Source organism: Leuresthes tenuis, unplaced genomic scaffold, assembly GCF_036924035.1.
Source record: "Leuresthes tenuis unplaced genomic scaffold, fLeuTen1.0.hap1 SCAF_17, whole genome shotgun sequence".
In the NCBI taxonomy this organism is placed as follows: Eukaryota; Metazoa; Chordata; class Actinopteri; order Atheriniformes; family Atherinopsidae; genus Leuresthes; species Leuresthes tenuis.
In genome coordinates this window covers 7,867,338-7,882,029 of record NW_027325371.1, presented here as the reverse complement: position 1 = coordinate 7,882,029, position 14,692 = coordinate 7,867,338, and the positions used below count along the sequence as shown (strand labels likewise).

General features: G+C 39.8%; 2 protein-coding genes across 2 annotated transcripts in view; both read left to right on the top strand.

Moving 5' to 3' along the window:
- stat5a (signal transducer and activator of transcription 5a) overlaps positions 1-12,561 on the top strand; it is a 116,874-nt gene extending 104,313 nt beyond the window's left edge. Inside the window, 3 exon segments of the mRNA XM_072369564.1 lie at positions 658-733; positions 7,173-7,282; positions 10,671-12,561. Of these exon segments, the coding sequence (XP_072225665.1) occupies positions 658-733; positions 7,173-7,282; positions 10,671-11,135 (651 nt within the window). The 3' untranslated portion in view covers positions 11,136-12,561.
- Positions 12,562-13,581: 1,020 nt separating this feature from the next.
- hcrt (hypocretin (orexin) neuropeptide precursor) lies at positions 13,582-14,692 on the top strand. Its single transcript, XM_072368876.1, has 2 exons — positions 13,582-13,656; positions 14,194-14,692. The coding sequence occupies exons 1-2, from the start codon at positions 13,600-13,602 to the stop codon at positions 14,557-14,559; spliced, it is 423 nt and encodes a 140-aa protein (XP_072224977.1). The 5' UTR covers positions 13,582-13,599; the 3' UTR covers positions 14,560-14,692.

The following is a 14,692-nucleotide window of genomic DNA, read 5'->3' as shown; positions in this document are numbered from 1 at the left end:
TGTTTAAGGGTAACACTAAACATAGTCTGGTCAGGTACAAAATTAGATATTTTATTATATATTACAAGTGCTCTATAAAAATGAATCAAACCAGAGGAATCACAGAGAAAGTGAGTACAATATGATGATTAATAAGATCACATACCCATCAACTCATAAATGTATGTTGTGGTATGGTTTGGCAAATGCATGCTGTACAAAAATATTAAAATAATGGTAAAATATTCTACTGACAGAGGTTATCTATGTGCATATATTGAGGATATATCTACACTATTGTATGATTAAATACAATAGTGACTGCTCACACTTAATGTACTTACATTAAACACAAAGGAAATCTGTGTTTTGTGCGCACCAAATTTATTTGAAACCGTCTCCTTCCTTGATTATGATCTTACCACAATAAATATAATCAGATAAAAGTCTTTACATGGAAACAATGTTGCCTTAATTGAACTAATACTGAACCGTTATCGTGCCTATAAACACAGAAACGAAGAGCTAAACCCACTGTTTGATTCTCATCTCTGTGTATACCATACAAGGAGCGTCTGTTTGTTTGGCTGGGCCTTGACTCAAGGCTTTTAAAGAGACCCTGGTATGACAGTGAATAGCACTGTAAATGTTTTTTTTTTTGTCATTTTTGTCTTTTAGATGATCCAAACCAGCAAAATACTGATTGAGTCAGCTGATGTCGTCTACTCCAAGCTCACACAAGCACAACGCGCAGGTATGCTGCAATACAGGATGAACAAGTCCTGTTAATCATGCTAATCATGTTGTATGCTATCTGTAGGTACTGCTTAAGCTAATATGTTGTTTTCTTGAAATCTTCTTTTCAAAAGTCTTACATTTTAATGCGTTGAAGAAGGTAGATCCCTCTGGCACAGCAAGGAGAGCGATTCACAAGTCAAGGACAGGATATGTATCAGACATGATTAAAATCTCTTCACTTAAATATTTCTTCAACTTTAGAAATATAAGATCATAACAAAGCAGTCAACATTTCTCTTCAAGGATGAATGCTTTCCACTCTCCTTTTTTAAGATCCAAAATGAATCGCCTGTACAAATCTGCTTCTGCAACCTTTAAAACATCTATTCTATATCTATTGTGTTCTTCTGTGTGACAAAATGAATATGGTGTATCTACACCCACAGCATCTCCATCAACATCATAAGCAGTGGCTGCTGTCGATAGAACAGGCCATCATCAGTGAGTCAGCGCAGAGTAGTTATGGGCAGTGGGCAGGTGAAAACAATCAGCGAGCCACACAGACAAAGGGCTGCAGGGGAAAGAGGACAGAGAGCGTAAACATCCTCCGAGAGGATGAGAGAAATGAAAAGGTTTGACAGCGTGGACTGTGCGTATGTGTGTGTGTGTGTGTGTGTGGGGGGGGGGGGGGGGGGGGGGGGGGGGGGGGGGGGGCAAGAGAGAAGGACACAATTAAAGATCAGTAGAGTGTTTAAAAAAAATAGGTGCTTGATGTAAGAGTTCTAGCCTTTTAGGAGAGAGGATAGAATTAGTAGAGAAATGGCTTCAAATCAAGAAAACCTGTGGCTTGTCCTCTCCAGCCTCTTTTACATTCAGTACTAATTATTCCTCATCTGCCATCCTCCTCTACTGTGTGGCTGTGCCACTGATGCTTGAGCTCCTCAAATAAGACCTTATAGTTTGAACACTGACATCTTCATTTTGTATGTTTTTACCTGACATTCTGGTGCTACAGGCAACCAAAGATGTAAGTGAAAGAAGTAGGAAACCACCACATTTAGGCCAATTTTAACCCTATTATAGCAGGTGTAAACAATGGATAACATATTTTGTGCACTTCCGTTGTTGTGTATTTCATGTTTGATGACTGGGTCTTGCTCACTTGCACATTCCCACCCAATATATTGTTGTGAGAAAGCCATTTCAAGGCTCCTATGCCTGGCTTTACTCCCTGGTGTCAGACATAGGCATATGCTTCACTCCCCACAGCATGACAAGCCAGCCTGATATTCATGCTGTGCAATTACCCAGGGATGTAGATTGATCACTGGGGCTTCAATCACAGTGCTGTCCCTTGGCTTCAAGGTTTCCCAGCCCAGAGCTGGAAACATCTTCAAAGGTGATTGCTGCAGAGTTAAGCAGAGCTGAAACCCCACATAACCACATACGCAGCTGTGTCTGTGGCTGGGTACCTGAGGCTGATGCTTAGCTTACTGCTGCCATCAGGTGAAATACTTCCATGTGCTCCCATGAGATAATCAATCATACTTTGTGTTTGTAACCATGCTCATCTGAAACATCTGAAACAAAGGAGTATGAACATAATCCTTGTACTTCAACTGGAAGTTATATTTGGAGCTGCAAGGATTTTTACATAAGTAAGGAGAATGATACAAGAGAACAAAAGGGTTACAGCGACAGTCCAGAGGCATGGCATGCCAAACATCACCCACTCATGCTCCTCTACCCATAGCACTGAAACTGGCTTCTCTGACTTAATGTGGCATTACAGCAAGCTGACAGTAAACAGAAAATGACCTTAAACTCTTTCCCAAAATCCAGTTACTTTTCCTTTATGTATAAACAAGCTATGTTATGCATCCCATTGATGCTGCGCATCTGTACGATCGCTCTGTGTAGATTAATAAATGTTCTCTGTTTATCAATACTCAATCAAATATCAATGTTTATCTGTTCTCACATTGCCTGAAATGCAATTAAAAGATTTCAAGACAGGAAAAGCATTTGGTGGAGATATTCTGATGCTTGTGTCTGCTTCCTAAGTCAACATTTTTGGCTCTGCTATAATAATCAGCATGTATTTATAAACTAATTACTCATCGATATTAACAGAGGCCCTTCTCACCCGCTTCTCCACTCAGCATGCTCTTTGTCTTCTCCATCTGCCTCTTGTCTCGTTGCAAATGAATATATAATTGCATTAAATTCAGCCTTAGAGGGAAATGTAAATCAATTGTGTTCTAGTATTAAAAAATGCAGATCTGCTGGAGAACTTCAACTCATCAGCATCTTTTGATCCCTGGGAATGTACTTCTTGTGATAGATTTACAAGAACTGCATACAGCCTATAGAAGTCATAAACTATGTGTACAGGCTGACAACAACGATTGTAACAGCTTGAACTCAGAGAGAGGATCCTAGAGAGCATTACAAAAATAGAGAGGGTGGATTTGCATTGAATTGAAGGTTTTGTCAAAGGTATAATTTTGGTGTAATTGCTGTGTGAGAAGTAGAAAAAAGGTGCCATTAGAGGACTGGCTGTCAGTGTGTCAGAGAGAACATGGGATGGGGTCGGATCTGTGGCTTCGTCTGCTTCCCCTAAGCTTAATTTGAAGCCTGTGATTGGGCCTGACACTTTTGCCCCAGGCATTCAAAGTGTGCTCTTCTCATCAGCTAAATGATGTTGTGGCAAAGCCATAATCACAGTGATGGCTGTGATCTAAAACGGGAAACCTATGTCAAACTCTTACCTCCTATCCTTCCTTTTTTTAAAATCTGAGCAACGTGGGAGTCACAATAGACACAGCGATGTTGGACAGTGTGGGGTTTTTATGGTTCTTATTGCAACTCCTCTTCTCTTCCTGTCTTCAGTTTGTGCACAGTCATTGTTCCAGCTAATCAGTTTAATTTTGGCAGTGAAGCTTATGTGTTGATGAGGATGGAGAGGTGCTAGATGATTCCCCTTGGGCACTATCGGTGGCTCACAATCACACGCATGGATAATGGGAGATCAGGAAAACAGCTGGGATACACACTCTGGCACCTCCAGATGCTACCACTGTGTGTGTTGTTTTGTGTACTCTGTATGCTCTGCTTTATGTGTCTGCACAGATATCAAATCCTAGTCTGGTGGACCCAACTCTCTTAAGTAGTCTATTATTTACTGGCTTCTACAAGGGTTCTTTTTAAATTAAGTTGTATTTAAGTAGCTTTTCTTAGAAATTGTATTTAGATGTGACGCAGTCGTGTGCAGTAGTGCCTTCATACAAGATAACAGATCAATATTTTGTTGTTAATTCTATCACAAACTAGACAGCACTTATTTTCTTTCAGAGCACAATGTTTAACATTTTGATTAAATAGAATATTAACGTGGCTGCTGCACTAATAACCTCAAATGAAAGATGCTATCTTTCGATCACACAACTTAGTAATTTGTCAGTTAAGGATTTGAAACTGGTTTGAGTTCATGTAAAACAGGTTGAGTTGGCATCAGATGATCAATTACAATCAAGGATCAGAAGTTGCATACTTCTAACTAAATGAGCACATCTTAATCCTAAACTAATGTGAGAATTTTAATATTCATATCAGGCTGAAAGCAACACAGCTGCTCCAGAGGCAGGTAGCAACGCTGGTAAAAACCAAAAAAGTAAATGTGTAAAGCTTATCAGTATTACCACTACATCATCAAAGCATGAGTGGATCTGACAATCTATGATTGTGTACTTTGTTAAATTAATGTGCTGCAGGTGTATTAATGTACTTATCAACAGGCACGTGTACAGTACAGTATACAGTGATGATTTTAATAAAGAAAGAATTAACATCAATCAACAATGCATCAGTTACTTTAATTTTGAGGGAGACACTGTGGTGTCCACAAACTGATGCCTTCTTTTTAGATTTTTTTATTTTCTAAGGGAACTGTCTGTTGGGTTGCAGTACTTTTACACATGTTGATCTCTTACATTGAACTTAACTTGCCCAGGTCAGGTTTCCCCCATAAGCAGTGACTCATCATCGTGTCACTGAAAACCCAGAGTTGAACCAGAGGTTTCCTTGCTAAGCCACTAATCCTGCTTTGTAGTACAGGTCCCTGGTTTTAAGCAAACATGAGTACCTGGGAAGTAATAGAACACACTGAGCTAAAAAATAAGCTCAACAGTCAGAACCTCTTTTAACGTGCTGGTATTTGTCTCAGCATCTCTGTGTATTTCATACTATGGCAATGAGGTTTCTTGAAGATAGGCCACGATCTTGAGCTGGGCTTGTTGATGATGTCTCTTTCCATGCAAAAATACCCTTTCTCTCATCAACTACTCTTGCTGTGTTGATTTGATTTTAAACAATTCTATAATCCTGAAAATCCAAATGATTAAGACAGTTCCTTCAATTTGTCTTGTGTTTTTTCAGAAGCTGGATAATCCTTTTTTGTAATTGAAATAATGACACTCTGCTTGGGCTCTGGAGTGTGTATGAATTGTCATAAATTAATAAAGCAATAATCTAACTGTTGTTTATATCCCTCTCACCACCTGTCCTTTTTTTGTTGCCATCATTTCTTTTCATCGGATCCCGTTTAGAGATTCTGTTTGATTTCATTGTTTACTACCTTCCCCTTTCTCTGACTGAAGCCCATAGCTGATTTTTGTCTGGGCATTTGAATTCTGAGCACAAGGTTGCTGCATCAGTACTAATTGCAAAGGCAAAAAACATGTCTTATCTTTACGGTTGCTCTCAGCCTTTACTCCAGGGTGTGTGTTTTTTATCTGCTCTTGTGTGGCTACTCAGAGAAGATTTGTTGTTCCTATAAGTCCTTGTATCTGAGCACCTCTTTGTCTTTGTTTCCACGAGAGAAGCAAAACATAAGACCCCTTCTCTCCAGATTGTGCCATAGGGCTACATTTTCTTTATTACCTCAAGTTTCACAGAGTTAAAGTGACAGCAAGGACCAACAACTGTGTTACTGTCAAGGGAAAGGTAAAGCTTAATATTAGCCAAATTAAATGCTTGAACTGGCTGATTTGCTATGAGCTGCCTCCAGCTAACTTAATCTCTCATTCGGCTCCCTGCCTGCCATGTCCTGTGATTGCAAACTTTCTTAGCTCAGCTCTACCCAGCAGAAGCCTATTAACTACAACAGATTATATGATCAAATCAGTCCTAATCCCTGTTAATGAAACTTTCATTCTCTGAAACGGTTATTCAGATGTGGTTATACATCATTAGCATTTAACAAATTAAGGAAGACAAGGGATCCTGGGTCTTTTTTGCATGGTTGAGTCTCTCTTTTACAGAAGGGAAGCGATTTTATTTGTATTATACGTGTGTGTGTGTGTGCTTGTCCACATATTTTTGCATGCATCGAGGATGCACTTTACAGTGAGTGCTGTGAGAGACAACAGTAAAATGGCAAAGCACAACATACATTCATTGTGGAAATTATAAGTGGACCATTAAATATTATCTACGAGTATCATGTTTTAATTTTGCATTACTCTGGTAGATACGTGTCATCCCTACCTTTGGAAAAAATATACTTTAGGAAGAGTTGTTTTTTAAAAAGCTTACCTCTGGTCTGAGGTAATCTGCTCTCTAAGAAAATCAATTTGATAGAGGACTTCTTCTGACAGCAGTCGAGGTGCAGTAGCTGTACACTACAAATTGCAAAGTGCTGAATGAATGAATGAATGACTTGGAGATGAAGGCCTTTTTGTGAGTTATAGCATTCTGTGATTCATCAATGTCTGTGTTGTAAGTCAAAGCTAGAGTGACATAGGGTGATCTGTCAGTGACAGACTGACAAGCAGACTGAGACTTACAGGTTTAGAGATAGTTTGTTCTTAAAGCGTTTTAGGATTAGTACTGGTCTGCATGAGCTAAATGAAGCCTGACCTAATGATAGGTTAACTAGAGGTTACCCTGCACCCAAAAGCAGCGCCTTGCAGATTATGGTACGTAATGTTGCTATAGATGCGGTTCAACAAAGATTAGTAAAGTTGGACAAAATAATTAACATTGTCATATTATAGATTTTTTTGCCATTTCATCAGTAATAACTATATTGTTGTTATTGTGGAATTAATGAATTATATTTCGTCTTTCTCTACTGTGCCTAGGTGTTGTATCAAGTCTGGATGGTCATATAGTATTAGGTAACAAATCTAGAGGATTCCTGTTGGTTCTTGGCAGATATATCTACTTCCTGCATTTAGATTGCTTTCTTTGAAGAAGTCAAAACTCTTGAGAAGACTAATGTAGTTATTCATAAATTCATATGAAACATTCTTACGAATTGGTGGAATGTTGTTTTTTTTTTATTTTACAAATATATTACTTAAAGGTTGACAATGACATTCTGACATGACATTTTGATGCTGCAGTTCTGTTTTTGGCTTTGGTGATATGTGTTTGTCTGTGTCTGCATCCAGGCCTGGACTTCCATGAGGATCTGCATCGCATTGGAGCAAAGGAGGGTCTAAAGGGCCGCAAACTTCAAAAAGCATTGGAGAGCTACGCTTGGAACATCACTGTGCTTAAAGTGAGTGACCCTCAGTCATAACATGGTTTCCAGCATAACTAAAACCACATCACTGTGTGGACCCCCAGTTTATTTAGATTCAGATAATAAGGCTGATTGATATGGAAAGGGTTGCTGAGATTGAGTAACATGATGTTTTAAGAACACTTCCTGGGATTATTGTACACTTCTCTAATCCCTAAAACTCTTAAGTAATTGGTGTTGCTCCAGGCTTTTTTATATGTCTTTGCTCATGTTGCTATCTTGACAAGAATTGATAGAATTGTTCACACTTGTTGGCAGATGCACAAGTACACACAGTAAGTGGGCGCAAGGTCCCTTAGCTATGCCTTAAAGATGATGCTCAGCAAAAAGCATTCTTGTCTCTTCCCGCCCCATGACACAAGAGATAAGGCTGCCCAGTGCTCTCATCTTATTGCCTCTTTGAATACTGGTGATACACGTGGGACTTTGCTAAAAATGGATGGAGAAGACAAGATAATGCAATCTCATGTCATCGCCTTGAAACCTTTAACTACTTACCAAAGAAGCTTCCTTGGTTTAGCTTTTTCCTTGAGTGTCAGGATGTTAGATTATTTGATTTTCACACATTTCGTGTCTGTTTCACCAAAAAAAAACAGAGCATCGGAGCTGCAGCCAAGTATTATTACAATTAAAGGTTAACCTTTATGAGAAGTGGTATGCTTTGAACATTTGTACAATGACTACACTTTTATTTTAAATTTTCTGTGTGCTTGATCCTTTGTTGTTACTATAAAAATCTTTATTTTGCCACACTGTCTTTGTCTGACATTAAATTCTAGTTTTTGTTTTTAAGGGGCATAGTAACTGCAAATTAAGTTAAGCTGGCTGGGCTTTTTTTCAGATATTGGTAGAGCCTGCAGGTGTTCCTTTAGGCTGCAAACAGCCTCAGTGACCTTCACCGCTAAGCTAGGACAACCTGTATGTTGCCTGGAAGGCAAAACCCATGGCTATATGTTTTGAGCATGCGCTTGGCAGTAACTGAAGGTGACTCAGATACAATCATCTGAACATGTAAGGAAAAACAGGATACTGAGAAACGACAGTCTTGCATGTTTAGTCAGGCCAAACTGACAAAGAAAGCAAGTACTAGTTTGGTCTCTTGATTTTCTAAAATTGTGATGTTCTGAAGTAGTACTTAACAGATGAACACCCAAACCAACCCCTTTCACCCCTGTTCCCTTTACCGTCATCACTCCCACCCAATTCCTCTCTTCCCCGTCTTGTCTTTCAAAACACACACGTCCCTCTTTCAGCATTTCCTCATCCTCTTATTTCTTCTATGAGCCATCCTCTCAACAGAAATGCTTCTTGGCATGCATAGAACTCCTCCTCTTCCTCCTCCCATTCTTCATGTGTAATCTCTGTCTCATACTGAACATTTGGTGAGAGTGAGGGTTTGCCAGGCCTGGCAGTTATTCCCAGTTATTTCACCTGTCAACCTCTCCAGATTCTCAGCAGGCCAGGAAGCGCTCGCTGGTAGAGGCAGGGATAAGGAAACAGGGGGTTGAGAAGAGGGAACTGGAGGAGTCACGTTTTCTCTCTGTCTCCCTAACTCCCACTCCTACTGTATGTTGACAGTGACAGTAAGATCAGAGCTGTCATGGTGAATGATGGTTTTTGCACATTTCTGTCACACGTTGTACCTCTGTCAAAAGAAAACCAGAGAGACAGAAAAAGCAATTTTGAAGAACATGTCAAGCATTTTGAAGTCCTTTTTAAAAGAACAGAAACGTTAGAAAATTATGCATCTTGTTGTCTCAAAGTCACTCATTTTTGTAATTTCACCTGCAAATAACTTTAGTCTAAAGCCTATTATTACATAATTAATCAACCTCCTACATGAATACTTCAGATTTTTACCATTTGTCGCAACTTTAACTCCATTTTGTGTAATCAGACCTTTTTTATCACATATTGTCCTGTTTCACTTAAGAGGCAACGCATAATAGATGCACCTTGCCAACATTTTTGCCTTGACACTTGTAATTCACAGTAAATGTCTACAGTACAATAACACACAGTAAATTCAGGTTACTTCAGAAAAATTGGCTGATAAACAAGAACACTGGGCTAGAATTCAAATAGCACATAGTGGTGGGATTAAGTTGTTGCCCTTGCTTTGGCTTAGCCCCCAGCAGATAGCTTTAGGCCAGCCGTAGGAGTGAATGCATCCAACTAGACGTGCCATCGTGGTTTTGCTGTTGTAGCACAGGACAAGCTTTGTCTTATTTAATGCCTGGTGAGTCATAACTTATGTAATTTCATCTTTTTTTCAAACATATGACTTATTCATGCTCTTGGTTTTTGTGCTGGATTGGCATGGGTAAAAAGCCACTTGCAGCATATTAACATCACTTGGTAGTAGAACATTGACTGCTGTGTGCAGAGCAGCATCTTTACTCTTCCTGCAATATGTCAGACTGATGTGCGGCACTAAAAACTTTATCCCTTTTACCGTTTACACTTCTGTCTGATGCACAACAGGTCAGCTTGTGCCACTTCACATGGATGACAGCGAGCTGTCACAGCAGGTCTGATAGACAGAAGCTTAATGAAACTGTGAGAAGGAGGTAAAATGTGCAGATTTACAGATTAGACGGCATCTGCTCTCATCTTTCCTGTAAGCACATGTTGGAGTGAACATACTGAAAGAGAGATGGTTGTGACTAAACAAAGAAGCCTGAGGAAATGAGTAAAGGATTTAAAGGTTGTAAACGTTGAGGGAGTTTGTCAAAGCATGACTTTTTCTCCTTCCTTTTCTCTCTCTTTGGACAGTTCTAATAATATATGCACCTCTTGCACGGAAATAACTGCCTTAGGAGAAAACTCCACCATTTTTCCACATGACAGAGAAAGACATCTTAAGGAGGCAAGCAGCTATGACCGTGGCCCAGATTTACTTGACAGTGCTGTAATGCAAGATGCCTGCCCTGACCGCTTCCTCCACATATGGCAGGCATTCATTTCTGGGGTGCTCAAATAAAGTGCAGAAACATAGTGTAACATTATCACCATATGACAGCACAGTATACCAGCTGAGAGGAGCAGTACAAAGGGCTGGCAAACAACCAAAAGCAGTTCAGTGGCTTTATACTGCCCCCTTCTGTATCTTATTAGTTAATGCATTACGGATACACACACGCCATCTGATTTATTTTACTCTTATTACATCTATATTTGGAGAGGCAGATGTCATTTTGTGGTCAAAAGATATTTTTATAAAAGATGTTGATAGATAGAATGTGAGTTAAACCATCCTTTAAAGGAATTATATAGACAGCCCTTTGCTCTTTTTATTTCTTAGAAATTGTATGTGAATAAGAAACATTAACAAATGTGTTGCTTTTTCTGCCCCAAACTTCAGGGCCAAGCAGACCTGCTGAAGCATGCAAAGAGTGAGGCACTGGACACTCTGCGTCAGATCCACTGTGCAGCTCAGTCCTGTGGCCTCAGTAAAAATGGAGCAGCTTCTCCACAGCTTCAACACCATCCTTACCACCAGCCACCACAGATGCAGCAAATGCTTCAAGCCAAGCCCCACCCACAACCTCCACCACTGTACCAGCCCCAAATTCAACTTCAGTCCCAGACCGCACCTCAGGCTTATCTGAACCCTCACCCCCAGCAATATACCCAGCTACATCCCCAGCCACACACTCTCCCTCCTGTCCAAACTGTTTCAAAGCCACCGGCCTATCCTCAGCCTCCACCCCTACCCCAGATACAGTTTCAGTTACAGAGCCAGCAGCAGAGGGCAGTAGGACCTCTTGACACCATCCCAGAGAGAGAAAAAGAGATGATCAATGACAATCCTGTTGGATCCTGCTGACCCGCGGCCTGTGCCCACAGAGAATCCCACCCAAAGAGAGACGGAGAGAGTCAGATAGAAATGCAAATAGGTGTAGAAGGAAAGCAGGAGGATGGTAAGGAAAGGGAAATGAAGGATGCTGCAGAGACAGTTAAAGAGATGATGATGGTGAGGAAGACTCGTCGTGCGAGAAGCGAGACTCAAGTTTGACAGATTTTAGTTGGTGCAAGAGCTGAAGGAGAAAACAAACCTAAAAATTCTGTCATGAATTTCTAAGCAGGATGGAAAGCTGCCAGGAGAATGTTGCTTTTTCTCTGGATTTAGAGGATAATGTTACAGTTCAACTGGAAGGTTTACATCTCCTTGTCTTCTTTCTTGCAAAAAGTAAAAGGGTAAGAGCTGGTAACAAAGTTCTGCATTTCTGTATAGGAATGGTCAAGGACTTAGAAATCCCTGTCTCTCTCTGAACAATGCTAGCTACATACCCCTCCACAATGTACTCTAGCTCTGTGGGTGCAGGCTTTACCTCACATTGGCGTTTCATGCCACAAATTTGCCTTTTCATTTCAGAGACACCTTGGCATGTCTTTGAGCTTTTATTACTTACATATTGGCACTCCTCCTCCGCCATTTTAGACATAAAGCTTAGTGCAAACCCTCCCTCCTTTCAATGAAGAGGATGTCAAGTGCACAAATTAGAGCAGCTCTACTAGCGCACTGTAGGAGTCACAAATGACCATTTCAGCACAAACCAGAGAGGTCTAGAGAAAATATTAAAAAAATCTGCAGCTACTGAAGTGTTCAGTCATATTGATGTATTATTTGCTGCTGTCAACCTCCATCAGGCCGTGGAGATCTCTAGTGTCATTCATTAGAGTTTAAGTTCTTCATCATTCCTGGAAACTCCCCACAGGATCTCCTTGTCTCCTCCCCAGGGGGCTGTGTGTATGATGTTACGTGCGTTGGTGATATGGTCCCCAGGGTGGAGCTGTCCCACATCCTTAAGTGGTGGAGCTCCGCAGCCAGTCAGAACTAAAACATTCGACCTGACCTGTTAGAGGTGAAAGGTCAAAAGCAACATGGTACTGCTGTCCGTGAAAATACAAAATTAAGTGACTAGATGTAAACTTTATGTAAAATGTATGAAGGGAATATATATTGCTGTAATAATTCTCAGATATTATTGATTGATATTCTAACTGTTTTTAGTTTTATTGAGATTCATATTATTTTTTAACATTACTTCCACATCTGCAATGATTTGACACCGGTTGTTTTGTGGATCAGATCAAGACAACCAGTGCACGTGGGACTGGAAAGAGGGATTACAGGTTAGCACCACAACACCAGGGTCAAACAAAAACCTGATGTGTTTTTCACTTCAAAGTGAGTGCGGATTGTGTAAGAGCTCCTATAAGTGGCCCATTAAAATTGACTTCATTGTTTATCTTGTCTCCTTTTGTTCATTTCTACTTAAGTCATAAATGTGAATATTTGCAAATATACATGTTTCAGAGGGATGTCTGTTGATTTAAGTTGCATAAATGTGTTGCTCTATTACTTACTAAATAAATACTAAATTATGTAACTGTGCCGTTTTCACTCAAACATAGCAAATTCTGTAGGATACATTGAAAGCTCCCCTCGCACGCAATGTAAATCCATTCTGAAATCCTTATTGATTGCTAAAATTGTTTTCTTATTGATTTAGGCCTTTTATTATTTCATTAATGAGTTAATCTATTTAAGCAGTGTCTCTTGTTGTCCATAAGATGGCATCAAACATTAAGTAAAGGGCTTTGATGATACAGGCAGCAATCTGGAAACAAATAACCGCTTTAAAGTTGTTGTTATGATCAGTTGAAATATAAAATTGCTAATTATCTCTAATTTGTAAAGTTACCAACTGACTTTTCTTTTCAACTACAATAACCCGTCAATGATTTTCAAGGCTGTTTTCAGCTATATGCTCAGAATACTAGAAGATACTCTTCGTAGTTGCATGAAAATGCACAAACTCTTCTTGATGCGTCAGTTCAGCACCTTTGGTATGAAATAATGAAGCTCACGGGGCCTCATTAGCATGGCCTTTAAACAAGCTTTATATTCTATTTGTATGATATTTTTTAGTTCACTATACAGATCAACTAATTGACTTGAGTCCCTCACCACTCATAGTAATGGTATGTCTTAATAAAGCTTTGGTATGCAGCCACAAAGACATACCTGTAGTTTGTCAAAGGTCCACAGAGATGCCCTGGAGATGATCTGCAGCAGGAGTCTAATTAATGGTAGATAGCAAACGTCAAATGAATAATAATAAGAAGAAACAAGAGAATTAGAGGTTTTGTGTCACGTTTGTGGCTGCCCCGAATGACGTCCAGTAGGTTGACGATGGGGACAACACAGAACAATATAAAAGACATTTGTTGTTCTCCTGGGGAAATAAGAAGCTCAGACGACTCCTCTTCCCACAAGCCAGAATATGTCGTGGTACCTTACCAACTTCCAGAAAGCTGCTGGCATGGACACAGCTAACAGGGTAAGAAAGCTTAGGTTTAACTCTAAAATTGCCATTGTTTTACATTTTTTTCACAGTTAGTTTTTTAGAATTTGCCAAGCTCCATCCTTCAACAAATGGCATTTGATGTATCTGACAAATATTTACTATTGAATCTTCATGTAAGATAAAATGACACCATAATACTGATATCCAAATTTGGATGGTTACATGATGAAGCCTTATACTATTCCCGGATGAGTTAACAGTATCTGAATCTGTGCTAAAAAGTGTTGTTTTGACAAGTAGCTTTATTTGTTTAGGAGATATATGTGGAACATAATTGAGACATTTTAACAGATTAACCCACGATGATTTGTAATCAGGCATGTAGTCATGAATTAGATTTTTTACCTCATTCATTGTTATCTTAATTGTACATCTCAAGTCTTTTTTCCATTTTAGGAGTATTTTTAGTGCACATTTCTTGTATTTTATATTCCGTTATGTTCAATTGCATTGGTAGAATTTTTTAGGTCTAAATATAATTTTCTAAAGCTGGTCTCTTTCATGGAACAGAAAGCCCTGGTGCTCGTCTTGATGTTGCTGCTGTCTCAACTGGATTGTGATGCTCAAAGTGTGTCTGAGTGCTGCAAACAACCATCTCGCTCCTGTCGACTCTATGTGTTACTGTGTCGCACTGGTAATAAGAGCATGGGGGGAACCCATACGGGGGATGCATCTGCTGGGATACTCACTCTGGGTAAACGGGATGAGGATGAGCATCGCCTGCAGAGCCGACTCCATCAGCTCCTTCATGGCTCCCGAAACCAAGCAGCAGGGATCTTGACTATGGGGAAGAGGACCAACAAGAGGGCAGGGGAGCAGTACATGGAGTGGCTGGCTCGGTCAAAAACTACCATGATGACACCCTTGCCTGTTTGAAACTAAGTATATTAGGACAATGTTGGGGTGAAGCCACAGTTACTTGAAATGTGTTATTTTTTCTCACGTACAGCAAATTATGTGATTTTCTTTTAACTTTGTCTTTAAATGTGCTGTCAGAGAGTTTTGGGGA

Excerpts from the sequence above, each read along its gene's own strand:
- hcrt (XM_072368876.1), top strand. The coding sequence starts at position 13,600 with ATGTCGTGGTACCTTACCAACTTCCAGAAAGCTGCTGGCATGGACACA. Across the intron at positions 13,657-14,193 it reads GCATGGACACAGCTAACAGG|AAAGCCCTGGTGCTCGTCTT; the intron begins GTAAGAAAGCTT and ends TTCATGGAACAG.